The 26,232-nt window shown below is 47.1% G+C and overlaps 1 protein-coding gene across 1 annotated transcript; it reads right to left on the reverse strand.

Moving 5' to 3' along the window:
• On the reverse strand, positions 1–25,775 carry abcc6a (ATP-binding cassette, sub-family C (CFTR/MRP), member 6a; the record flags this gene model as incomplete). Its single annotated transcript, XM_084441489.1, has 31 exons — positions 1–109; positions 456–650; positions 800–966; positions 1,215–1,373; positions 1,521–1,667; positions 2,021–2,122; positions 2,381–2,507; positions 2,778–2,977; positions 3,476–3,786; positions 4,509–4,716; positions 4,866–4,983; positions 5,114–5,195; positions 5,295–5,481; positions 5,675–5,842; positions 5,964–6,140; positions 6,314–6,440; positions 6,535–6,604; positions 7,177–7,264; positions 7,462–7,608; positions 7,850–8,053; positions 8,759–8,851; positions 8,978–9,139; positions 9,583–9,760; positions 10,629–10,835; positions 11,423–11,554; positions 11,674–11,735; positions 12,921–13,043; positions 15,944–16,081; positions 18,788–18,913; positions 19,842–20,018; positions 25,734–25,775. 31 exons carry the CDS (start codon positions 25,773–25,775, stop codon positions 1–3), a joined length of 4,533 nt encoding a protein of 1,510 aa, XP_084297615.1.
• Between the last annotated feature and the right edge of the window lie 457 nt (positions 25,776–26,232).

Raw genomic sequence — 26,232 nt, forward strand, 5'->3', positions numbered from 1 at the left:
CTAGACCAGTCCAGCCTCCCTGCACATCCGGTAGAACTGCCCTCTCTGAGCGATGAGGTTGGCCGGGGAGTCCATCTCTGAGATGTGACCCTTATCCATTACTATCACTCTGTGGACGGAAGTGAGAAGAACAGGGCTCAAATATTAAGTAGATCATAATATACAGTATATTGATCTATCATCCTTACATGAAGACTACTCTGTATTTACAATGACCGGGTTTCCCGAACGCATTAAGAAGCACTTAACTCTAAAGTACCTCTTAACTCCCATGCAAAGTTGGGAGTTAAGAAGTACTTTGGAGTTAAGTGCTTCTTAACTCGTTCGGGAAACCCGGCCAATACTTGTCTCTGACATTGAGATGCTGTGATTAACATAAAATATTGAGAAAGGGGCTTATACCGTATCAATAAGAGTACCTGATAAAAGTAAGCATCTCATTCTAAGTTAGTTACCTGGTGTAGTCCATGATGGTGTTGAGGCGGTGGGCGATGGTGAGCACAGTGCAGTCCTCGAACTGGCTGCGGATGGTGGACTGGATCAAGGTGTCGGTCTCCAGGTCCACGGCGGCTGTGGCCTCGTCCAGAACCAGGATCTTGGTCTTCCTCAGGAGGGCGCGGGCCAGGCAGACGAGCTGGCGCTGACCCAGGCTACGTGGGACAAGACGATTGGAGCACGTGTTTAAAAAGACAAAACGTCCGCCCTGCTCTCCATGCCTTTGACCAGAGCGCAGAATTGTGTTGAGGACGAATAGAACTGTATTTGGAGGTTGGCCGCATGCGTCAATGATTGTTTTTACCTGAGGTTCTCTCCTCCTTCGGAGCACTCGTGGTTGAGTCTGTCGGGCAGGCTGCTCACAAAGTTCTTGAGGTGAGCGAGCTCCAGAGCGCTCCACACCTCCTCGTCGGTGTAGGCGTCGAAGGGGTCAAGGTTCATTCTGAGGGAGCCAGAGAACAACACGGGATCCTGGCGGAGGAAAGGACACGGTCAGTCATCACGTCACATGACCGATTCATATTGGAACTTATTGTACTTTCATTCCTGTCAAAATATATTTACACACTGCATTTATTTAACTACACACCAGCTATATATAGATATAAGCCTTTATTTAGACAGGGAAGAACATACTGAGACCTACTTACAAACAATATATACAGTAATTCAGTGTTGCCAAATATCAGGCCCAACGTGTTCATTTGACCGCATATTACCTGGGGGATGATAGTGATGCGGGACCTCAGGTCGTGCAGTCCGATCTCTGCGATGTTGACGCCGTCGATGTAGATCTCTCCCTTGGCTGCCTCCAGGATCCGGAAGATACCCAGGGCCAGTGAGGACTTCCCTGCTCCTGTCCTTCCCACGATGCCAACCTGACAACCGAAACAAACAAATTAGTCTCTGTTCTTTCCCCCCCGCCGTATAAAACATGAGCCAACAACTAGGTACCAAAAAAGGGGCATTTGCAGGACTCCTGCTCCTAATGTTGACACGTTTACAGTCAAAGGTAGGACGCTGACCTTCTCCCTCTCCTTGATGCGCAGGGTGATGCCCCTCAGGGCCCAGTCCAGGCCCTTGCGGTACTGCAGCCCGTACTCGTGGAACTCGATGGTTCCTGTCTGAGGCCAGGCCAGGGGCAGGGAGCTGTCCTCCACAGTCCAAGCAGCCTGGAGGAACACAGGGTGAGGTAAGGACATGTTATATAAAGTAATGGGTGAGGTAAGGACATGTTATATAAAGTAATGGGTGAGGTAAGGACATGTTATATAAAGTAATGGGTGAGGTAAGGACATGTTATATAAAGTAATGGACGAGGTACTGTAAAGACATGTTATATAAAGTAATGGGTGAGGCATGGTCATGTTATATTATAAAGTAGTCTTATACTGCATGTGCCCTTGAGATTCAAAATTATTTTGCGGCCTTTACGTTATATAGCCTACAGATATTGATGTTCTACAGTCACTGTTCTGAGTGAAATATCTCTTTAAACTATGGGCTAAACCAGTGAAACGCTCACCTCTTTAATGGTGTCAGAGTACTCCTTCACTCTCTCCACTGCCACAATGTTGTTCTCCACATCCGTCCACGCACGCACGATCCAGCTCAGAATCCCAGTCACCTGCGAAAGACGACAAGGGTCAAATTAAAATAAACATACTCTCGCCTGTAGCAACGCGTGGTCGGGGCATTGCATAAACATCTCTGACTTTCATTTCAGAGAGGCATACCGCAAAGTGCCGATGTTCTGAGAAAAGAAATTGCCTTAAGGGGTCATATCAAAATGACCATTCTGGATAAGTATGTAGTGTTTGTGTACGTGTGCGTATGTGTGTGTGTGCATGTGGGTGTGTGTGGGTGTGTTTGCTAGATATCTCACCTGGAGGGAGTGTGACACCGCCAAGCCAACTATGCCAGGGCTCAGAGTCTTTTTCCCCATAACAGAGAGGATGGCTGCAGCCAAAACCACACCGTTACCCACAAACTCCAGATTCACTGCCAGCCACCTGCAAACATGAGATTGGATAACATCTTATTAAGTTTGCAGACATTTTGAATCACTGGGGCCTCAGCACAAATGAGAGAATAACTCAATCACAACGTTAGCACTATGTGTCACAGAAGCTTGATATAATTTCCAGACCAACGGCTATCCGGGTCTGTGACGTTTCGCGCCGTCAAACGCCATACGTTTAGATAGAAGATCTATATCTAAGATAGAAGATATCCAACCGAAACAGACGCTCCGAAACGCGCGCGCGCGGTCCGACTCTCACCTGGTCGCCACGAAGCGGGGGAAGTAGGACTTCTGGTTGAAGTCGACCCTCTTGTTGGCCTGCAGGACGAAGCGGGACTGCTCGTCGAAGGCCCGGATGACGCTGGCGCCCTGCACCGTCTCGTTGAAGTGGGTGTAGATGGGCGAGCGGCTCACCGACTCCAGCCGCCGCAGCTGGCAGGACGTGGCCACGTAGAAACTCTGTGGCCCGGCGAGAAAACAGCAGAACGCAATGAATGAACTGAAACGAGGAGAGGATACTAGGGGAGGTGCTTCCCAACCCTTATGCAAAGAAAATATATTCCCCTGTATATTGACTGTCAATATATTATAGTTGCCTATGTAAAATATATGGAGGAAATATACTGAATAATATATGATACAAACATAATATATTGAATAATACATACAGAATTGCTGCTTTTCATCTATTGAAGTATATTGGAAAGTATAACCACTAGTTTCCTATATATGGAAATGTATTATTTGATATATTACATTATATTTACCAATCGCAATATATTTTGGTTTCATAAGGGAAGGCCTAGCATTCACAAACCAATGACTGGATCAGCACGGTTGGATTTAGAGTCTGAAGGCTTTCATTTTCTACACGCCATGCTGGTGCTGGGAACACAGCCATCACCTTTAGGTATGTTATGCTCACTGACCTAATGAACAGCGGGGGTTGGCGCCTACCTGGACGAAGGCGTAGAGCAGGGCGAGAGGCAGAATGACCACGGCGGCGATCGGCGTGGCCAGCAGCACGATGATGCAGACCTCCATCAGCTTGAAAACGTAGCCGAGCATCATCTTCAGCCCGTCGGGGATCATGCAGTCGATGGCGTCGATCTCCTTGGCGAAGCGGTTGAGGAGGTTGCCGCTAGGCGTGCACTCGAAGAAGGACATGGGCGAGTGGAGCACGTTGCTGAGCAGGTCCATGTGGAGGTGGCGTGAGGCGATGATGCAGCCCACCGATATGGCCACCGTGGTGCCGAAAATCGCAATGCCTAGAAATTACAAAAACAAGATGTTGATCTGCCATTTATGACTTAGAATAATTACATTTCCAAGCTGTTTGTGTCATTGTTCAGTTATTATGTGTACCACCACTTTCAATTGATATGTCAAATGGAGCATTTTTTTCTCCTAAAGCTGCAATCACTGATTTTATTCACATTGTCAAAACTAATTAAAACCACCTGATATCAGATTGTTTCACTGAGCCATAGCGCCCTAATCGCGTCCTACTTCAAGGACTCATCCCTACTGGTCACCACGTCTGTTGTTATTCCAGGATTTCTGCCTGTGTTCTAAATAGCCATCCCGTACCTTTGCTCTGCCCCAGTGCCTTATATGGCTCTGGGGCCTCATTTATCATTGTGGATACACCCTTATTCATTTATACCAGATTTTTGTACTTGCTTTTCTCCGCAAAAAATGTGATGTATCATGCCAAAACACGATGGGAAATATTGGGTATATATCTCACAATATTTCCCATCGAGTTTTGGCCTGATACATCACATCATTTGCGGAGAAAAACAAGTACAAAAATCAGGTGTAAATGAAAAAGGGGGTATCCACAATGATAAATGAGGCCCCTGGCCATTCGTTTTAGCCTTTCGTTTGTAAACAAGTCTCTTTTACTGCCATCTAGCGGAATCTATTGGTAAAATAAAACAACTGATTGGAGCTTAAATGTTTTTTTCCCCCCTTTACGCCAACTCACCTTGTGCGAATCCCAGAGCCCCGTAGACGGCCAGCCTCATGTCGGTGTTGATCTGGGTGCCGTTGACGATGGGTTCGTCGGCCCAGACGCTGAGCCAGTAGTTGTACGCCACCGAGGCGCCCTGCTGGAAGGCGTAGAGGAAGACGACGGGGAGGATGAAGGCCAGGCCGATGGTCTTGAAGTACTCCATGTACATCTCCAGACGCACCTGGGGTAGAGAGAAGAAGAAACGTGTGTGTGTGTCAACGCCCTGGCTGTTTATATCTACATTGTCATTGACATTACATGGTCGATGAAGAAGAGAAGAGAACGTTTTGTTAAAAATGGCTTTCATTAATCAATCGTTTTTTGACTAACCCGTCCAGTATAGGCCTTGTCCACCTGAGTCAGCTTCCCCAAGTCCTCTGGAACCTGCTCCTGGTCAGCCTCAGACATGGGCTCCATACCCTGGAGGCTGGTGCTGTTGGTGTCACCCCTGGATGACCTAACGACAGGGGGTCAAGGGTCACTATGACCTGTAGGATCTTGAGACCATAACCGTGGCCATGGTTGCTTTTCCTGGACAGGTCACATTGTTAGGAAAACCTCCGTCTCAGCTAACTTACTGAATGAGCTGCTCTTGGGAAAGGTCTCTGGAGAACGGCATGAAGTCCGTCACACTGAGCCGAGCAGTAGACTTCCTGGAACCTGCATCGTCACAGATGCATAATTAGCATATGTAGTGAGAAGATTATTCCCTCTGTTGAGAACCCATGGCGTGATAGTGACTACAGCGGTCCTACATACCTCCTCTCTGGATGGCGCTCTCTTTGCGGTCCGTGTTGGCGAAGGTGTGAATGAAGTCGGCGAAGGCCCCATGGCGGCCCAGCAGCTCCTGGTAGGAGCCGCTCTCCGTGATCTCTCCGTCCACCAGTACCAGGATGAGGTTGGCCTGTGGCAGGAAGCTGGTCCCGTGGGTGACCAGGACGCGAGTCTGCGGGGGAAAACCATAAAGAATCAACAAAATGGAGGATCAAGATCGGCTAAATTGACACAAAATGGAGAGACTATAAAGAACCAGCCCAATGGTGCTTCTCAAAGCAAGTAACAACAAAGGGTTGTTATGTCTAGGCTTTGAATAAACAAACATGATTGTTGTTGTACACTTCGTGGTGGTATGTCGTTACCTTGTCTCTGAGCACTCCCTTTGGTCCGATGACTTTGTCGAAGATGTGCTGACCCACGTGTGCGTCTACGGCGGACAGGGGATCGTCCAGCAGGTAGACGTCTGCCTTTCTGTAGACGGCCCTCGCCAGGCTCACCCTCTGCTTCTGCCCCCCCGAGAGGTTCAGACCCTTCAAGGAAGGAACACCCGCGGGAAAAGAATTAGAACATTTGTGCATTTGTCCTCAGGCGTTCAAAACAAGACGTTCAGGAAGCCATTTTGTTTTCTGCAGCACAGCGGAGAAACCACACCTTCTCCCCGATCTCTGTGTCGTCTCCGGCAGGTAGGATCTCCAGGTCTGGGAGCAGGGCGCAGGCCTCCAACACGCGCTGGTACCAGGCCTTCTGTTTCTCACGACCAAACATCACGTTGTCCTGGACGGTGGCGTTCTGGATCCAGGCCTGCTGGGGGACATAGGCCACAGAGCCCTTTGGATGACAAACATTAAAACAAAAGATATCAGCAATGGTTACAACAACCCCAAAACTTTTTTTGTCGATCTTATCAGATAGCCAGACTATTCTATTCCTCAGGGAAAACATGTTCAGGGAGAGACCATAAAAAAGGCACGCGTCGTCTTGAGAGGAGTTTTGTACCGTACCTTGACCGAGACACTGCCGTTCCTCTTCTCTGTCTCTCCAAGCATAGCGGACAACAGGGAGGACTTCCCGCTACCCACGTTCCCCACGACCGCCACGAGAGACCCGCGTGGCACGTGCACGTTGATTCTGTCGACGAAAAGAGCAGAGCGCTGTAATTTACAGGATCTATTGAAATTCCAAAATGCCTTGAGGGGAAGAATTTGGAATACTGCATTTTTACCTTTTGAGACATGGGAGACCTTCTCTGGACCAACTGAAAGTCCCGTTGTCTATCACCACACCGTCTCCGTCTGAGGAGGAGAAGAAAGGGAAGATAAGGAAAGAAATGGATGTCAGAAAAGTCTGCAGAGTTTCCTGTCTGTATAGACCCTACATAATAGCAGTGCTTCGATAATAGTCGAAGCACTCGTGCCTCAACCCGACTATGAAAATAAACCCTTCAAGTTACTACATGGCAAATTGCAGACTGAACATAATTACAAGATATTTAATTAGTTCAATCCTCCGAATTACAGTGTTGTGCTTTCCGGAGCTGAGGAAGCGTTGACAGATAACAGACGGAATAAAAGTATATTGTATGCCTGCTGAAACATACGTCTGGCTTTGAGTCATTTACATTTGACCACTGGATGGTTTGGGTACATCCTATAATTTTGTCTACCAGTCAACTTCGCTTCCAGGAAGTGACCGTGTTTACCATGCAATGGGGTAAACAGCATATCTCCAACAATTTTTATCAGTCGTGAGTGACAGTTTATGGTTTTAGCGTGTGTGGGAAGGAGACTCGTGTGAGAGAAAATGTTGCATTTTGCATGTTTGTGTGTGTGTGTATTGGGGAGAACGCCACTGTTGACAATCTTACCAGAGCTCAAAGGAACCTTGGACACGTTGTCTATTTTCAGCTCCTCCGAACATAGATACTTTCCAAGACGCTTCAGGGAAACAAGTGCCTGGAACGCAGAGAGAAAGAGAGTGATTATTCATCATGGGATGGCATGGCCCTGGAGTTTCTCTTCACCACACAGCCTTGCAATGGAAGGCAGAACGCTCCAAGCTAAATATTATAGAACTTGATCCGTGCTCTTTGGTAAGAGAGAACCGCAGGCGCCTGCCGATGCAATTAGGTCGGCGGGGCTGTTTATCTCACCTGCATGGTGGTGCTCATGGCGAACGGCAGCTGGCTCAGAGGGGTCTTCAGGATGTTGATCAGCGCCATGGAGACGAAGACCTTCTGGGCATCCAGGACGTTCCTCGCATCGCTCATCACGTACACCCCAAACATGGAGAAGGCGATCTGAGGGAGGACAGGATGGTAACGCATAATTCAGATCATCTGAAAGGGGTAGAGATTGCCGCCACCACCAACCATAATACTGTATGTTTTTCAGAAACCAACTGTTCTACGGTGATCCAGAACAATTCAGCACTGGTCCATCAACTATTGGAAGAGTTCAACTCAGATTGACTCTGCTTGGTTTTGGCACCGTGGTGTGAACATTTTTTTGTTGTTGTTACGTCCAGCATACAGTACATACCAGGAAAGAGGAAGAGTTGAAGGAGGCGATGGAGATGGAGTAGAGAATCTGGGACTTCTTCAGGGCCTTGAGCTCCTTCTCCCTGTAGCCCAGCACCTGCTCCAGGAAGGCCTTCTCCCAGGCGTAGAACTTGAGGATCTTGATCCCGTTCAAGATCTCGTTCATCAGCTTGATCCGACCATCTGTGAACTTCATCTGGACCTCCTGGGGACCAGTCAATCAATCGACGTTTAAGGCACAATCAGCAATATTTCCAGTGATTTCAGTAATAGTGACTCGTGACAATAATGGAGCCTCAGAGAGCGAGAAAAACTTGTGGGAGGAAACCGCAGAGGAACATCTGTAGACATGGATTTGTTGATAATTGGCAAGTTACAGCTAACATTGAGCGCTACATGCAAAACAAGTACTTAAAAAAATGACAATTAAAATGTAACAGTATTGGTCACGACTCTTAACACAAGCAGTTTTACAACTAGAAAACAGCAAAGCGGCCAGGAAAGTGGTCAGCACACTCTTGACTGTAAGTTCAATTAAATTGGCATTATGTCGAGCACTGTGGCTCGACCGCAGTCGTTTTTAAATGTGCTATATAAATAAAATTTGAATTGAATAAATAAATTTGAATTGAATTGAGCGTCTCTTGTTTTTCCAAAACAGAAATAAAAATATAGCTTTTACAACCCCTGATTTTTCTGGCTTTTTTTTTTTCATAAACTAACTTCACATTGTTGAGACATCAAAAGGAGAAGGGAGCAGACATCCAGCCCAATGCGCCAACTCACTACGCCCTCTGCACTATCTAAACCAGCTGTGGAATCCCTGACCTATAACACGTCCAGACGCCATGCCAAATTTCTGCCACTGGGGTCAGAGTGCATCAGAATCTCATTATGACCCCAACGGTACCTGCAGTTTGCTCCTTTTCTTGGCGATGAATCCGTTCAGGGGGAAGATGAGAATAACAGTGGCGATGCCCGCCAGGGCAGAGGGACCAAGGTGCTAAAAGAGGAAAATGAAATAATTTGCACAGTAAGATTGAGGGAATTATATTGATGGTTTATTTCAGGAATTCAACTGAATGAAATCGAATCGAATGACTGCGGTAAAAGTTAAAGTCCCACGTACCTGCCAGAGGAAGAAGAGACACAGGGCTATCTCTATGGGGGCCAGCCACACTGCGTTGAAGTACACCACAAAGTCCATGAGCTTCTGAGTGTCCGCCGACACCAGGTTCACTATCTCCCCCACTGTACAGGTCCTTCTGGCTGCACTGCTGATGACCAGAGACTGGAGCGAAGAGAGAGAGAGAGAGAGAGAGAGAGAGAGAGAGAGAGAGAGAGAGACAGAACTTAAAGGGTCGGTATAAACTATTTTATATCTGATTATGGTCATTTGCCCCATCCAAGGCCATTCTTCTTCGCTAGAAACCCGTCATTCTAGACCAGCGGATTCTCCACATTCACAACCGCTTCCAAATGACACAGACTGTGACAGGACTAATAATCATACCGTCCAGAGGGAATGGAAAGACTAACATTAACAATTTCCATTTGAGTCCATATTTACTGTATGTTTCCTGCTGCCCACTGCCTACTGGCTAGACCAGATCATTGCATAATAATCATGATCATAATCATAATCATTTGTTTTATTTATAAAGCACTTTTCTTTGTCAGACAATCTGAAAATTCTGCAACAATCACAAAGTCATTAAGAAAACAGTAGCCCACCTTCCTGTAGACAAGCCCCATCACAGCTGTCTTCACCCTCATGCCCACTGTGAAGCAGGTGTACATGTACTGGTGGTTGAATAGGGACTGGAGACAGGACAGCAGGAACATGAGGGTAGCGTACAAGTAGCCCTTCCACAAGGGGGCGTCTTCATCCTTCATGAAGCCCAGTAGCAAACTGAGGAAGAGAATGTTTTGACTGGGTGAAGTGGAAGATAGGGTCAAACCTTCTAGTACATGAATTGTCTAATTTATCTACTAAAACATATTCACTGTGCAACGCATCCCTTAAGACAAAGCTCTGCTGAGTCTTGAGCATTAACGGGTTATCCTTCTCTGTTTGTCAACAATGTCACACTGCGCCAGCAGACCCTCGCCGCCGTCAGGTTTCCGAGGCCCGCCTCGCGGCGTAAACCTTCACCAACGCTACCGTAGCGAAATGTCCTTGAGCGTTACCGACGCCACAGACCCGCCGCCGGTCCGCGCGAGGCCGCTCCGGTTGCGCAACGGCGGCGCTCTCGCGGCCGCGCCGCCCTCACACTTGGCCGGCGGCTCTCTTATTGTGGTCTGCCAGCGTGACCTCGAGCATTTCTGCCGTTTAGAGCCTCGTTCCTCCCTCCCTGCAGGCCCGGAGCCGTACGGCTCCCCTCCATGCTGGGGCAGAGAGCTGCGGTTACCCCCCTCCCCCCCCCGCCTTCTCCTACGCTCGCTCGCACAGGCCGTGACCGTAATTAACACTTCCACTGAGCTCCGAGCTCTGCAACAACAACAAGATTCCTGTCTGACTTCGCTGGCACTGGGGCGGCAGGGTCAGCCTTGGACTAGTTTGGCTTGCCGTGTTCTGTTTTTGCATGGATGCCGGTGTTATGGTCGTCGAGAAAAGACATAAGAAGGGGTGTTTGGGGGGTGGAAATTTTGTTTTTGTATAGATGTCAGGGTCACCGAGAATGTGTGGCCGATGTCTGACTTGCAAGGCCCATGATGGACAACTAAGAACTGCGCTCCCGGGTGCAAGTTCTGCGGGGAAAAAACGCGCAGGCTCTTACCTGAGCACCTGAGGGATGGCGAACATGAAGGCGTCGTGGACCATGATGCACAGCGTCCCCGTCAGGAAGTAGGGTCCGAAGTTGCGGGCCAGCGTTCTCAGCAGACAGAAGCCGGAGCTCTGCTCCTTCTGCAGCTTCCTGAGGAGCTGGGCCTGGTCAGGCAGCCTGGTGCCCAGCGCCGCGCCTGACGCCAAGGCCTTCTCCTGCCTGCGCGGGATAAGAGACGGGGGGGGGGGGGGGACAACAACAGAACAGACATGAGGACATCTGCGTCAGCGGTGGACCCGACACGGTGCCCAGCTGTCTCCCTCGTCTCTTGAATGCGAAACAGACAAAAGGGAAGAGAACGAAAGAACATAAAAGACGAGGCATCGTTGTTGTTAACATGTCTGTTGATGCACGCCAGATGCCGCGCAAAGCATTAACCGCTAATACGTGGATTGGAGGAGCACTTAAAGCCAAGGTTTGTGGGACTTAACGACGAGATCTTCAAAGGGCGACTGCCTTAACGAGTGTAGGAAAAAACAAGGCTGTAGTCTCCACATTATGGTACTTCATATCCTCAAGGGACTTCTTTTGACCTATTTTCACCCAGAGCAGTGATGAGACGGCCAGAGTTTTGATGACCATGATTGAACTGACGCAAGCACCTCAAGGGGCTTTAATCTGGACAGACGGTCAGCCAAAGGTTGACCGCAGTGCCATAAAATGGGTTTGCTCCATGTGGTTCGGTGAGCCAGGGTGACAGTTAAGGCAACAGTTAGCTATTATACAGCAAAGTAAGTGTTTCTCACTGTTGAAGCTTGGCGCACTCCGTCGTCCATTCTTCTTCCAGGTCTGAGATGATTTTGTCGGACGTGTCATCCTCTCTCAAAGTCCACAGGTCCTCTGCCTCCAGAGGGGTGCGATAGCCCTTCACGACGAGCCTGGGGGAGGATTGCGAAATATGCCCTTTTACACACACACTCACTCACACACACACACAGATAAACAAGGCCTGGTGATTCAGCTTTGTATAATTGCAGGTTCCACAGAGCCGTCTTACCCGGTAAACCACCAGAAGAGGATCTTTGACAGGAAGGACGCATCCTTTTCCGGACACGGGTTCTGAAACAGATTAAAAAAAGCCAGATGTCGGATCGCTGTCGAGTTTCACCACCGAATAAATCTCTCAATGGACACAGGATGAGGGAAAAACAGGGCTCCCTAGAGAGGCCTTTAATGATTGAATGGCGCACTTGGAGCAGTCTGTTTACTGGATGCTAATGAGTTTAAATAGCGGGACACGGTGAGGAGGTCCTTTGTGGGGAGGATGTCAACACTGTGGAGGCTGCGGGGTCTGAGAGGGGAGCGTCAGCAGGGTTTAGCGGGAGGAGGAGGAGGAGGAGGGCCACGCTGTAGGTGGAAACGTGTCGTCACTGTGGCGCTCCCTATCCCCACGCCCCCCCTCACCGGAGCTCTCTCTTTCTCCATCCCTCCCTCCCTCTCTGTGATGGTGAGTGAGTGAGTAAGTCTGACCAGGATGCTGGGAGGAGGGTGTGCCAAGGAGGGGCCCTAGGGTGTGTCACATACCACCAGGCTGCGGCTTACAGCCTCTCGCCCTCACCACCACCACCACCGCTGGGCAGATGTCGGGGGCTTTTCCCCTGGGTTTGTGTTCTTGCTTTCATCCAGGAAAATATATATTATGTCACAAAGGCCAACTAAGCCTTAGCTTTAGTACCGTGTGTGCGTCTGTGTGTGTAACCGCATCACATGATTAGAGCTGGTTTGTCATTTTGTCACATCATATCAAGGTCTCTTGGCTTTTTTATTCCGGTTGGGCAAACGATTTTGTGACGATGATGTCAACTTGCGTTTGGTCTGGAGCGTGAGAAAGCGGGCGGAATCTGATACTGCACGAAGAACTACGTGGGCGTGGCAGGCGTGCGGTCAGGGCGGAGCACGGGTGATGTTATCCAGCTAAGGTGTGGGTTGGGCGGCTGGAAGGGACAGTCAGGACAGACGGACAGACACATTCATTCATTCACACTTTCCTTGGAAACCAGAGAGAGTGGGGCCTAAGTGAGAGTGGGCGGAGGGAGGAAGTGAATCACTCAGCTTCCTCCGAAAGAAGTGGAGAGAGTATGTTGACGACAAATGTTGAAAACCACAAGATGGCTTTCCGGACCTTTCTCCATACCCCAGTGTTTTGGAGGGAGTGCACTTTCTGCACTTTCTGACGGAAGCGGTCGGAGTTTACTGCAATTTGTACCTTGTTGACGGAAGCGGTCAGAGTTGACTGCACTGTACCTTTTCCAGAACTGTTTTTCCCTCAGGCGGTTGGTCAGAGAAACAGCACAGGAAGAGCTGGGCCAGCTGTAGGGCGATGTATGAGAAGAAGGCCAGGTAGCGCACCATGTCACTAGAGATGCCCTGTGAAACAGAAAAACACTCAATAAGACAGGATAAGCATATCAGTACTCATTATAATGTCATTATTTGCACAATTTCCCCTCGGGGGATTAATCAAGTTCTACTACTAATACTAATACTAATACTACTGTACTACTACTACTACTACTACTACTACTACAACAACAACAACAACTACCAACAACAACAACAGTACTACTACTATTACTACTATCCCCTTAATATGAAGTTGGCATGTACTCATTCAAAGGTCAATCTTATGTTTCAAGATATAGGAGATTAGAGCCCAACTGGCACCAGAGAAAAACAACATTGTTGCAGAGAAAAAAAAGTTTCAATTTAAGATCAAAGTGGGTCTTTGTTTGGCCCTGTAAACATTGCCTGTAATGAATTGCTTTACTTCAAGTGGCGCAGGAACAATGTCAATTGTTGTCAGTGTGGGTTTGCGTTTGCGTCTCATAACGTTTGAGCTTCAGTCCCCGATAACAATTTAAAGTTTCCGATCCGTGCACATAAGGCACATTATATAGAACAGGATATGGTTATAAGCCGGGGACCCAGACACAATAAAGATTATTTTGAATCGTTGACCCAAAACCCAAGGCCTTTAATGGTTTACATTATATAAATGAAGCGATAGTAAAAAAAAAATAAAAAAAAATGCAGTCACGCTACGGAAGGCCCATATCTGTAAATAGAGACGCAGAAAGATTGCGGTTGAGAACCAGCAGGCAACCTCTTTTTTCGACAGAGGGAGGGGACCAAAATGGAGATATTTACTACTCGACAACAACATATGGTGTGTGTGTGTTTTTCTTGAAATACAGGGGCCTATGGCCAGCAGCCTCTTTGGCGAGCAGCAGTGTTTACCAGTTGTCTTTGTGTGCAGCGCAGCAGAGGTATGTATGAAGGCAAGTGCCATGGTAAACAGTAAAGTTATTCCTGAGTGATGTGGTGCCCAATGTGAAGATATGGAGGGGGAAGCAGGATCCGGCCGCACAGCAAATACAGGGTCAAGATGGTGGGCCAGGAGTGGGTGGTGGATGTAGGTCAAGCTTGGCTCGCTGAGGGATCTGCAAACATAAACCCTGTGAACTTGAAAGTTTTTTTTAACCTTTTAAAGGTGTAGAGAGCGTCTCTTATTTATCTACTGGCTGCTTGCTGTTTGTTTTTTTTGTGTCACCAAAACATCTCAGATTGAGACTTGATTTGCAGTACTGTATCTAACCCTCTATCCTTGCCCCCCTTCCTCAAAAATAATGATTGAATGCTTTGAAATTGATCTATTTTCAGGTGCTTGGCCCTCTGTTATGGGGTTGCTCATTGCTCTGCACCAGCAAAACAATTCCCTATCTTTCTAGGCGCCCGGTCGGTTCTGTGTTGACTGCGGGGGGGGGGGGGGGGGGGGGGAGATGCGCACGTACCTCAGTCACTGTGTTTACCAGCACTCATAACCAGGGTGCTGACGTGCCTTGGGTTTGACCCTGGGCTGCCATGTCTCACCATCCTTTATCCCAGGGCTGTCATTACCCACCACTCTGCGATGTCTTAATGTCACACTGGAGACGAGGAAACACACGTTTGAATGTGCGTGTTTGTTTGTTTGTTTGCGTGCGTTTTTAGAAATGCAAATTCGATGGGCCCGTGGCGGTGGGGGTTTTTATAGATGCGCCGCCCAATACGACAATGATTGCAGTGTCTGAAGGAGAGCGAGGGAAAGTTAACGTACACACACACACACACACACACACACACACAGAGACTTGGGGGAGGAAGCAGCAGACCAGAAATGGTGATCAACCGCTCAGGGATGGTTGACTAAAGGCTACCTCGGTTAAGTTTGTGGATGTGTAAAAAAAAAAAAAAACGTATAAAAAAACATGCTCCCAAGACATAACATCTGAGTATGGAGTCTAGACTACGGCAGACCAACCACTCAGACAGCTCTGACTCTGTGGGGTGTCTGGGTGCCAAATCAAGCAAACACCGCAGTCTGAATGCATGCATTCTATGCATGCCAAGCATTTGTTGTACAGTTATGTGACGCATCATAAAAGGTTTGTCTATGAAACTCTTAATATTCCAATCTTGTGACGGCAAAAGTTACAGTATGGCATCTAATGCTTTTATACTGCACATCATATACTAGTCTGTATCTTATCGGAACCTGCGTGCTGGCCCCTTTGAAAGACCACTGCATGTCATATAATATAATAATATCAAGTGGTCCGCTACGCCAGTGCTTTCTCAAACTGTTCTGCATGTCCTTCGCATGCTGTTGTTGCCATAAAAGGTAAGTAGCTTTACTTAACATTCAAGGACGCCCTGATGTCTTCCTCTGGGCGATTCAACATAATGTAGTCTAATGGAGTCTACATTATGTTGAATCACCCAGGGGAAGACATTAGTATTATTCTATATTCATAATTCACCGCATCATTTCGCCTTTAACATTCTGCCACTGTTACCATGGCCTTGGAAAGGCCACGTCATGTTTCAACGTAGCCCTGGGTCAAATATGTTGTTTAAATATTTAACATTAAATTAAAATATAAATTGGCCAAATATTACACCTAACCTGACAACCGATGAAAACTGAAAATGTGTTGGCCATGGAATGCAAGTGCACTCACCCTGGATGTTTAGAGAATTGCAACTGGAAGGCCACATCATGTCTCGCCCAGAGTCAAATGGCCAGTGTCAAATTGACCTTAATGTCAAGCCCTGCCTATTGGTTTGCATTGTATTATATTTGATTCGGTTCGGAATCTATTGGATATATTATGTATTTATATATCATATATGTTTGCAGGTCCCACGTGAACAAGTTATTTTTAGGTCTCAATGTGACTCTGTGTAGATAAAGGGAAACATATGATGTCTGTGCTGGTGAACAGTACCTCCTCCATAGCCAGCTGGATCTTGGCCCTGAGGGGCACCAGGGAGCACAGCACGGACAGCAGCCAGAACAGGAAGAGGAAGACGGAGGAACGACAGCCTCGCACCCTCTCCAGCTGGATGATGCATATGGCCAGGACCTGAGGAGAGATAGAGAGATAGATAGAGTGAGAGTGAGAGAGAGAAACAAAGAGTTAACACCGTCTTAAAACAGCGTCACGTTGCACCATAATGCAGCACAGCCAAGCGCCTGCTTTAAAACTGACTACAGCTTTTCGGAGGCTAAATGGATTCACTGTATCAGCGGCTCTTGTCACACTCCCCAGAGTTAAGAAGTGATTCTAAACAGAAACATTTGGACTGAATAGATTTATCTTTTGTTGGTTTTGGGAGACAGAGGATAGATTTGGGATTTTCTTTCCCACAGCTCCAGCTGTTTGCCTGATGACTTCCCCAATAAAGCAAGACATGGACAATCCTCCCTTTATCCACACACTGCTTTCGCTTAACTGCATTATATTTTCATCAGTGAAAAGAAAACAATGTTGAACTCTTATGTTCACAACAGATATGATTCAGTATATGGGACATATCTCTCATGGGACAGGTCTTGGGTGACTTTGTTTTACAGAACTTTTATCGAGTCATTTTTAATTTTTTTCTCCTATCTGTTGGTATGCTTGTCTTAATCCGAAGCAGAACGTGGATTACCCAAGGTGATCAAGTGTCTGCAGCGGTATCGCAGGCACTATACAGAAAAGTCTGTCTGATTTGTGTAACACACAGCTGTTAAGGAAAGCAGAATCCATCCTGTTTGACAGCACCCACCCCTTGCACCCCTTGCAGTTTCAGATCTTGCCTTCGGGTCAGATACCCACTAGCCAAAACCAACCGGTATAAACTCCTCCGCTAAATCAATTGCGCCGCTGGGGTACAAATCAGGTTTTACTAGTACTACTAAATTACAAATGAGATATGGTCCTGTCTGTCTGTCTGCTTGCCTGCCTGCCTATCAGTCTGTCTATCTGTCTGTCTGTCTGTCTACACTCTCACATCTGTCCGTGTGTGGTGTTTGTTGGAACCATAATTATTCTGTGTCTGAAATTTCTGCGGAGTGAGACGTCAATCATCCGTTCAGACAGAGGTGTTTGTTTTTTCCTCGGTTCCATAGCGGTCAGCGTTGGGATGACCCTTCGTAGCCGCAGCACTGTCCCAATGTGAGCCAGCGGCCGCGTGATTATATAAGCTCTTCACGGCTCGTCAACATCCCAGCAGATATGGGTCGGTTTTCCCGGGGCACAGATTGAGCCTAGAAGACCTTTGAAAGGACACTCCCCATTCATATATTTTTTAAACCTATAGACTTGATCTACCGTACCCATGGGAAACAAGTCCATATGGTGAAGTTGTGTGGTGAATGACTTTTCTTTTCTGTACGGTTCCGGGGCCAAATTAGCCATATTTCTCCAGGGCCATGTGGCCTTCTCTATGAATGGAAGTCAGTGGGCGGAACTAAGTCCATTACGAAGCCCCGCCCCCATGCCTACCCAGTAATTATATGAGGAGTCTGGAGCATCGGGAGGAAGAAATAGACCTTTGCGTCACGGTGTCGCTGATTACAGTCAACGGCGTGCTCAGGTCCCGGGCGACCGCGGTGTAAGGGTTGACCGAGTTTGGAGCAAGAAAATCCCCCACCCACCCCCATACGTCGAGTAGCAAAAACAAAGTGGGTTTTGAACAAGCGGGCATACTGTGTTCCTGTGTTGTTGTTTTATGTAGGAGAAACCAAGAGGGAGGGGTTGATGCCTATCATTATCCAGGATTATTACCTTTCTACTCAGATTAGTAGGCAAGTAAATGTCACGTGTGGTCACTGGCACGTTCACGCTATATTTTAGTGCGTTTCACTCTTGGAAATTCGATTTCGAGAGTGGTGTCTTTGGCGAGTTCTTACTTACTGTGTACGTACGTACTGTACGCACTTGGTGTGATTGCTACTCATTCCCCGGGAGCGATAAGTGATGTTCTCAAAATGGACGACCTCTCGCAATTCACGTCGGGCACAAGAGACATCTCAGTATGTTTTTCTCCCAAACAGTCGGCGTTATTGACTTGAAGTCTGAGATGACCGCAGGTGGGGCTACACTGTCTGATCGGGAGCGGGCGGGGTCTGGGGCAGGACTTCTGGTCAGACGGAGGGAAAGGAGGGGAGTTTGTGGCCGGGTGGGGGGGGGGGAGGCGTTATGGGTAATTGGTCTGTGAATCGGCGCTCCGGGAGACATACTGCCCTACATCCGCCCCCACCCCGACTCAGCCTCTAAATCTCACATCACCTCACCTCCTACGGCACGTTTAGTAAACAGTGCAGTATTTCCAAGTTGACCACACATACTGCATTGCTTTTCCCCCATTCGCCCTAATCTCCCCACCGTCTTTACCGTCGCCGAAAGTCTATTTTATTGGAATGAATGGTTTGAGTGCTTGGGTCACTGAGGGCACGTCTCAGGCAATGTTGGCTAGACCGTGTTATCATTGTTGGCCCGGGCCACAAACCACATCAAGGCGTCTGAGACACAGTGTATACAGCAGGACCCGAAGAGGAGGGTTAGGGTTAGGGAAGAGGGGCCCACCGGAGTGGAGGCCGAAGAGAGAGAGAGAGAGAGAGAGAGAGAGAGGGAGGGAGAGAGAGAGAGAGAGAGGGAGAGAGAGGGAGGATGAGAGAGAGGGAGAGAGAGAAGGAGGGAGAGAGAGAGAGAGAGAGGGAGGGAGAGAGACAGAGAGAGAGAGAGGGAGGGGGAGAGAGAGAGAGAGAGAGGGAGGGAGAGAGAGAGAGAGAAGCGGCGTACCACGGTCAGGCTGCGTATCAGGGGACTGAGCAGGAAGACCATGTGCTGGTTGATCTCCTGGCTCCTCTCCAGCAGGATGTAGAAGAACTCCACGAAGCCGAAAGAGGCCAGCAGGAAGCCCAGCACCTGCACGCGAACACAGACAGCGGCGTATGGATCTGGAGATCAATCGGATTGAACTGTAACTGTTACTGTGAGAACTTGAACAACGATCCGTTGTATTTACGAGTCGTTCATAGCAAAGCCTTTGTGGTTTGCCTCTGGATAGCCACTTGGTATAGGATTTCAACTGAGTTCATGACTTCCTATACTCTATGGGTCATGCCCATGGAATTATGAAATGCTGTGGTCGTGGTCAAACTCCATCTTCTCATGCATAAGTCCTTGTCACCACTTCCTACTTGTGTGCTCTATACCACAATTACTTTAGAAGTGTAACCACAACACTGGAAAGTAGGATGAATCCATCAGACATACTGTAAATGTAACCTAACCCTCTTACACTATAGACTCACTTCCTATAAACACATCTGCGCTTTGTTGATTGCCGTCTCTAAACTTTGACAGTGCACGTTTTCCCCTTGTGATTTTCCTATCACGTGTAGCCTACACCGAGGCATGAAATTGTACCCGTCCCTCCTAGCCCTTCTTTCTGCCATGTGTGCCTGGTTTTTCACACCCGCACAAGGCAAATACTGTAGCCTACCGTAGCCGTAGTCAGTGCACTCCAGCACTCGCTCTGCCTCGTATAAAGTTAATGACTTCAGGCCGGTCTGTTCTTGCGGTTTGATATAGCTAGCTAGTTGGTTCTGGTAAGAATACAAAAAGCCGGCCTTTGCTTCTTGAACAATACATGCATTGGTATATCACATGGTACGGGTTCACCAAAGTTTCAGCTGGGCTTTTATAAGGTTTCTACGGGTTGCATATGAAGGTGCTCGTTGTGTTTGAGACCTACTCTCATCCTAAAATGACTTGACACATTGGGAGCGGCCATTGTCTTTTGACATTGCGGATGCGTTCGTGTGCGTCTGCACATGGCGGCTTAACTCACCATCTTGGCGGTGCAGAGGCAGGAGATGCGGATGCGTCCGCGGTCATGGCAGTAGAGGTGGAGGCTGTAGACGGGAGCGCACAGCCAGAGGTAGATGCAGGGGACCCACACCAGAACCGTATTCTGGAAACACTGGGTCAGGTCTGGGTTGGCCGTGTACCACGTTCGGTTCCAGTCCTTATTGGGAAAGAGAAAAGCAACATTGCAGAAGGTAAAAATCGGACATGAGCGAGGATTTGTGTGGCTGTGGATGAGTAGTGAAATTCAATATTGTTCATATTTGGTCGGGGTTGTGAGGTTGGTTCAGTCTCATCTCAGTTTACATGTAGGGATCGAATTGACCAATTCATGGGCATAACTTTCTGGGAGTTTTGGGGGGTCGTGGCTTAATAAGAAGGTCTGACACTTGCATGAATTGCTGATTTTACTTGTAGGCCTACAAAAGTTTTCTTTTTTGTTTTCAGCGGTAGTGGGATGCTGGATGTATTTCCCGCTTAAAATTCACGTATTAAATTCCCGCTTAAAATATTCCCGCTTAAAGTCGCACTGAAATGAAAAAAGCATTCTGTCCCATTTTGGTTCACATAATTGGTCATAGTGTTCACCTATTCAACAATCTATGCCAAAAAAATTACAAAATTCTACTTTTGTTGTAATCTTATATCAAAGTATATCATTTCTTACTTCCTGGAAAACGGTAGGTCACGTGCAATGGCGATAACAGGTACCTTAGATTTTAGGCCAATAATCTCACGACATCCACCCGTCAATCAACACTATCCTTCTGTCGAATCTGTCTAAAGTTCTTAAAACCCGTCCACTTGTCAATGTTCCAATCAAATTCCTCTAAACATAATGTCTCACCCTCATAGCTTGTTTGCGTCGGAAATACGTCAAACTACGGAAGTTAGATGATCTCAAACGTCTGTTTCAGTGCGACTTTAAAGGACAATGCTCGTTTTTGACAACCTGGACCTTATTTACGACATATTATAAGATGTTTGACTCACCGAGATAACTTTGGTGTAGTTCGGAGGCATGTAGAAGAAATTTAAAATCCAGCGCCTTGCCTCTGTAATATGATCTTTAGAAACGTCTTTCAAAACGAAATAGCTTCCTCACTTGCTCCAGCACGCATGCGCACAGCGTGCTGGAGCAACGATTGCGCGTGCTGGAGCAAGTGAGGAAGCTATTTCGTTTCGAAAGACGTTTCTAAAGATCATATTACAGAGGCATGTGAAAAACCACCACAGGCCTACGCTCTATGTAAGCACAACTAGCGATTCATAAAGACAGATTGATGAAAACAACCATTTCGCGGCAGAAAATAGATTTTTAGAAACTGCATTCTAAGTGCCCCGACCACCGCCATTACATGGATATACTGACTCGTGCTGGATTTTAAATTTCTTCTACATGCCAAAGTGATCTCGGTGAGTCAAACGTCTTATAATATGTCGTAAATAAGGTCCAGGTTGTCAAAAACGAGCATTGTCCTTTAAAATTCACTAAAAATCTCCTGAGGGGGCATGTCCTTGGACATGCCCCCTCAGGGTCCCCTAATCCCTCTAAGGGTGTGGATTTGGACTTGATATTTATAGCATGCCCTTGCCCCTATCGTATGTATGAAGATTTTAACACCACTCTGAGACTTTTTGAATTCACTTGTTTGACATTAGCCTATTGAGCTCATATGAATGGTCTCCTTTCCAAAACCCTGGTCCGCTTCTTTGTGGCTGAGGGGAATGATCTAGGCTAGGCTACCGCGCAGTTCCGTAAGCAACGTTTATTAACGGAGAGATGAGCCACAGCTTAGGCGACTTCTCCCAGTATTCGTCCACTGAGGGATCATTCACAGTCGACAGCAGACATGAGAGCAGGCCTGAGGCCAGAGAGACTGGGCCGTGGTTCAGGCCGACATCGCCTTCTGTGTATCTAGGCAATGGAGAGTGAAACCGCAGCGAGTCAACAGAGGTCCGTGTATGCGTTGGACTTGGGGAGGCTTTTCGCTTCTCTAGCCTAGGCTACTCTTTTTTTTCTTTCTTTTTTTTGAAAGAGCTGAGTCAGTCTTGGAATTTTCTTACCACGACTCCAGCGCGCTCAAAAACTTTCCCCTGCTCCTTCCGAGGGTGGAAGAAGTCAACACATTACGTGAAGTCCGAGCTTTTAAATAATAAAAACACACGACGGCAGAGGTGTGGAGGTCCCAAATGTTGCTGAATGTTGAGATTACATCATCAGCGACTGTCCCATTATGCAGAGATAAGATGTCCATTATAAAAGACTAAAATATACCCCTAAGTGCCCTGTTGTTTTCTCACCTCCCTTGTTTATTATCTCGTGGCTCTGACCTAACGAGGGGTTGGGTGTCTAGCCTGCCTGAGCCAGACAGCCCTGCGGAGTCGCTAGAGGAAGTGGTTTATGGTCGGACGCGCGTAGCGCGCAGTCGCCAGACTCTCAGGCAGCTTCAGCTCCCTAAACGACCGTCCTGGGGATTAGGAAGGGTGACCGCAACATCATCGCCGCTGTAGCCGGAATCATTATGCAACAACACCCCTGGCTGGTCCTGTGCAGCCGCCCCGGAGCTCTGCCGCTGAACCACGACAGGTTCGGGCTCGGAGCTGCTGCTGGTGCTAGCGCCAGGCTATCTGCTTGTTGATTTGGGCCACTCTTTATTTGGACAGAGACCTATGGAGAATCTATACACTCAGACTATCAACAAACTTATCAACCGACATTAATATTCTCGTTAAGGCTCATTGGGTATACACTGGACCACTGTATTGCTATTAGTGTCACGGGAGGCATAAAAGAATGGATCAAGTTCAAGTTTATCTTTCATATCTACTGGTACAATGTGCAATGAAATGCTTACTGAAGAGAAATAGGGTTAGGGATTGTAGATAAGTCTTACTTACTTACTACATGAATGTGTTATTGCACTGTAATGACTGTGTAACTACATTGTAATAAACAAGCCACTACATTAAAAAAAGATAGGGCCTACTGTAGCCTACTTAATGCTGGAGGTTTGCTGAATTACTGTACACTGCAGGTCTGTGAGACAGTTACCACACTGTTAAAATGATAGATTGTCTTTGACAGTGAGTGGGAGGCTTTCTCACATACCCTCCCAACGTCTGGCTGGTGCAGGCAGGTGAACAGACGTTTTAACAGCTTTCATTCGAGAATTGTGACTTGACAAACAAACTCAAAGCTCTTTCTTGGCGACCTGACTCAGCGCTGAGATGGCCGCAGAAATCTCTCTGAGGCTCAGGCCTGGATGGCAGCATGCCGTCTATTTTTAAATGGTAAATGGACTGCACTTATATAGCGCTTTTCCACCTTAGCGGCACCTTAGCGCTTTACAATGGCGCTTTACAATGGCCTCTCATTCACCCATTCACACACGCATTCACACACCAATGGCGGCAGCTGCCATGCAAGGCGCTAACCTGCTCATTGGGAGCTATTTGGGGTTTGGGGTTAGGCTGTCTTGCTCAAGGACACTTCGACATGTGGACAGTCGGAGCTGGGATTCGAACCACTGACCCTTCGATCATTGAACGACCCGCTCTACCAACTGAGCTACAGCCGCCCCTACCCACCAGACCCACCGATGTGAACGGAGAAGAAGAACCCGGCGCAGCACAGAGTCTTTCTCCAGTAGTTGAACAAGAAACTCTGCTTTCGAGTTTTGAAATCATATAAATGTTGTGTTTTTTTTGCTATTTCACCTGAATTCCAGTTTCTTTATCAAATTGGGTTGTTAGTAGTGTTGACCTGCTGTCTTGGTTGGCCCACTACTTTCCCTTGTCTTGTCACTCAACTTGCAGTGCACTTTGATTTAGAAGCAATAATTGCTCGTCACCCTCCCTCAGGCTTGGTACTGTACCTTCTGAACCATAACTTTAGCATGCAAGGCTGCCTTTTTCAGCATACAGTGCATAAGCCAAGGCTCATATGAGAACAATAGATTGGTAGGGATTCAAAGCATTTTGTCTGATTCCATTAAAGTCGCACAGAAATGAAAAAAGCATTCTGTCCCATTTTGGTTCACATAATTGGTTATAGTGTTCACCTATTCAACGATGTATCCCCCCCAAAATTAAAAAATTCTACTTTTGTTGTAATCTTATATCAAAGTATATAATTTCTTATTTCCTGGGAAAGGTCACATGCAATTAGGTAGGTCACATGCAATTACGACAACAGGTACCTTAGATTTTAGGCCAATAATCTCACAACATCCACCCGTCAATCAACACTATCCTTCTATCGAATCTGTCTAAAGTTCTTAAAATCCGTCCACTTGTCAATGTTCCAATCAAATTCTCTAAACATTATGTCCCACCCTCATAGCTTGTTTGCATCGGAAATACGTCAAACTACGGAAGTTAGATGATCTCAAACGTCCGTTTCTGTGCGACCTTAAGGAGAATTGCCAACAAGGTGAGATGGTGACATTGAGTTTGCAAAGTTCTTTTTGGATCACTGAATCTTGCTACTCTGCTGTAGAATTACAATGTTACTACAGTATGTACTTTGAGCGCTGGAGTCCCCTGTGGAAAAGTAATCTGTTTTATTTCCCAATTTGGAAACTTTGTTGCGCATAGTTTATACTATACTGTACTATTAAGTTACAGTATTGTATCACATCTGGAGACACGCCAACTGATAGAGGTCATCTTTTACAGATTTCGGTCAGCAGTGCATGTGGACCACTGGTGGCTTAATACACGTGTTCTAGGGCTGCAACCTCACCTTTTCTCTGTGAAACTGGAAACAAGTAAGAAGGAGAGGTAGAGAATATGTGAGGGATATAGAGAAAGAGTTAGAAAGGTGCTGGTTGGCTAACAGCTTTATTTGGATCCTTGCCAACCTTACATTTGTATTTAAGGTAATAAAAAACTGAAATTAGCTCATGTGCCATGAGATTCAGAATTAGCAGCACCTGTGCACTTGACAGGATACATGTTGCATTGTAGCCTCTGGCATTTCCATTACTTTTAACGTGGCATTTCATCCTTACAAAGTGGAGGTCTACTTCCCACTCAGCTTCCTCACTCAGACATGTGCCACTAGCTTTTGTCTGAGTCCATGCATACTCGCAGGATGTACATAGGTACGGGTGACATTTCAGAATGCCAACGTAGACACAGACCCCCCTCTTTAGCCCAGCGCACTGGGGGTGCGGGAGTCTCAGGTAACTTTTGAACGTCACCGTTCAGAGACGGCAGTTTCTCACTCTGAGATCTTTACTCGAGGTCGCTGTGTGAGGTCAATGAACTCCCTTTTGGCCACCTTCGCTGCCATGGTGTCAGCCAAGGAGACAATACTGCCACACAACCTCGGTGTGCAAAGCTACGCTGGCATTGCGTCAATACAGTGTTAATTGTGGCATGCATTGCTAGTGTATTACTTACTTATTAGTTACGTAAGCTCATAGTATGATACAATAAGATAAGATTAACTTTAATAATCCCCGGGGGAAGGGGGAGATTTGAAGTTCATCTTATCTTATCTTAAGCCATAAGATTCAGAATTTCCAGCATCTGCGAACGTGTGAGAGTCCAATGTCTGGTTCAGTGAACCAATTAAAATTAGGGTTATGCAAATTAACAGTACGCATATATACATTTGAATTCAGAAAGACCAGTTAGACCAGATGTTTCACACAACAGAACAAGCTACACTTTTACCATCAACTACAATAATGAAGATCGCAATAGATACAACGGCATGCAAATGTTCTTCCACCTCAAATGAACAAACACATTTACAAGCAATACCACTCTGACAAAGCATAGAATATCAAATTGACAAAAGGTCATCAAATATGTGCATTAAATGTCCTTCAACGTTTGACATTTTTTCCAAATGTCCACTCACCCACAGAGGGTCCAAGCCACTGAGTCTGCAAAAGGCATCCATCCACCCTCCCTCCACTTCCTCTCTGATGCTGCACTTGTTGCTGGGGTAGAATATCCCTGCTCCTCTCGCCAGGCAGCGCAGTCAGGCTTCAGTGTGTGTGTCTGTGTGGCTGAGAGTGTGTGTGCGTGTGTGTGTGTGCGCGCGTGTCTCTGCGTGAGAATTTTCCCTCTCGCAGTAAAGGCACTCTGTTGTAACCCTGGTCTCTGTTGCTCTGGCTGGGTGTCTCAGTCACACACACAGTGTGTTTGTGTGTGTGTGTGTGTATGTGCGTGCGTGAGAGAGTAAGAGTACAGTATGTGTGTGAGAGAGTCAGTGTGCGTGTTTGTGTATGTAACACTTTTCTTGGTGAAAGATGTTGTAAACTTCCTAGGCTCCCTCTCTGTTTCTCGACACCTTGTGCTCCTCTGTGATGCTAATGTCTCTCTGACTCTCCCTCTCTCTGACTCTGCTGTTTATG

The sequence above is a fragment of the Borostomias antarcticus genome (assembly GCF_949987555.1).
Source record: "Borostomias antarcticus genome assembly, chromosome: 7".
Classification (NCBI taxonomy): Eukaryota; Metazoa; Chordata; class Actinopteri; order Stomiiformes; family Stomiidae; genus Borostomias; species Borostomias antarcticus.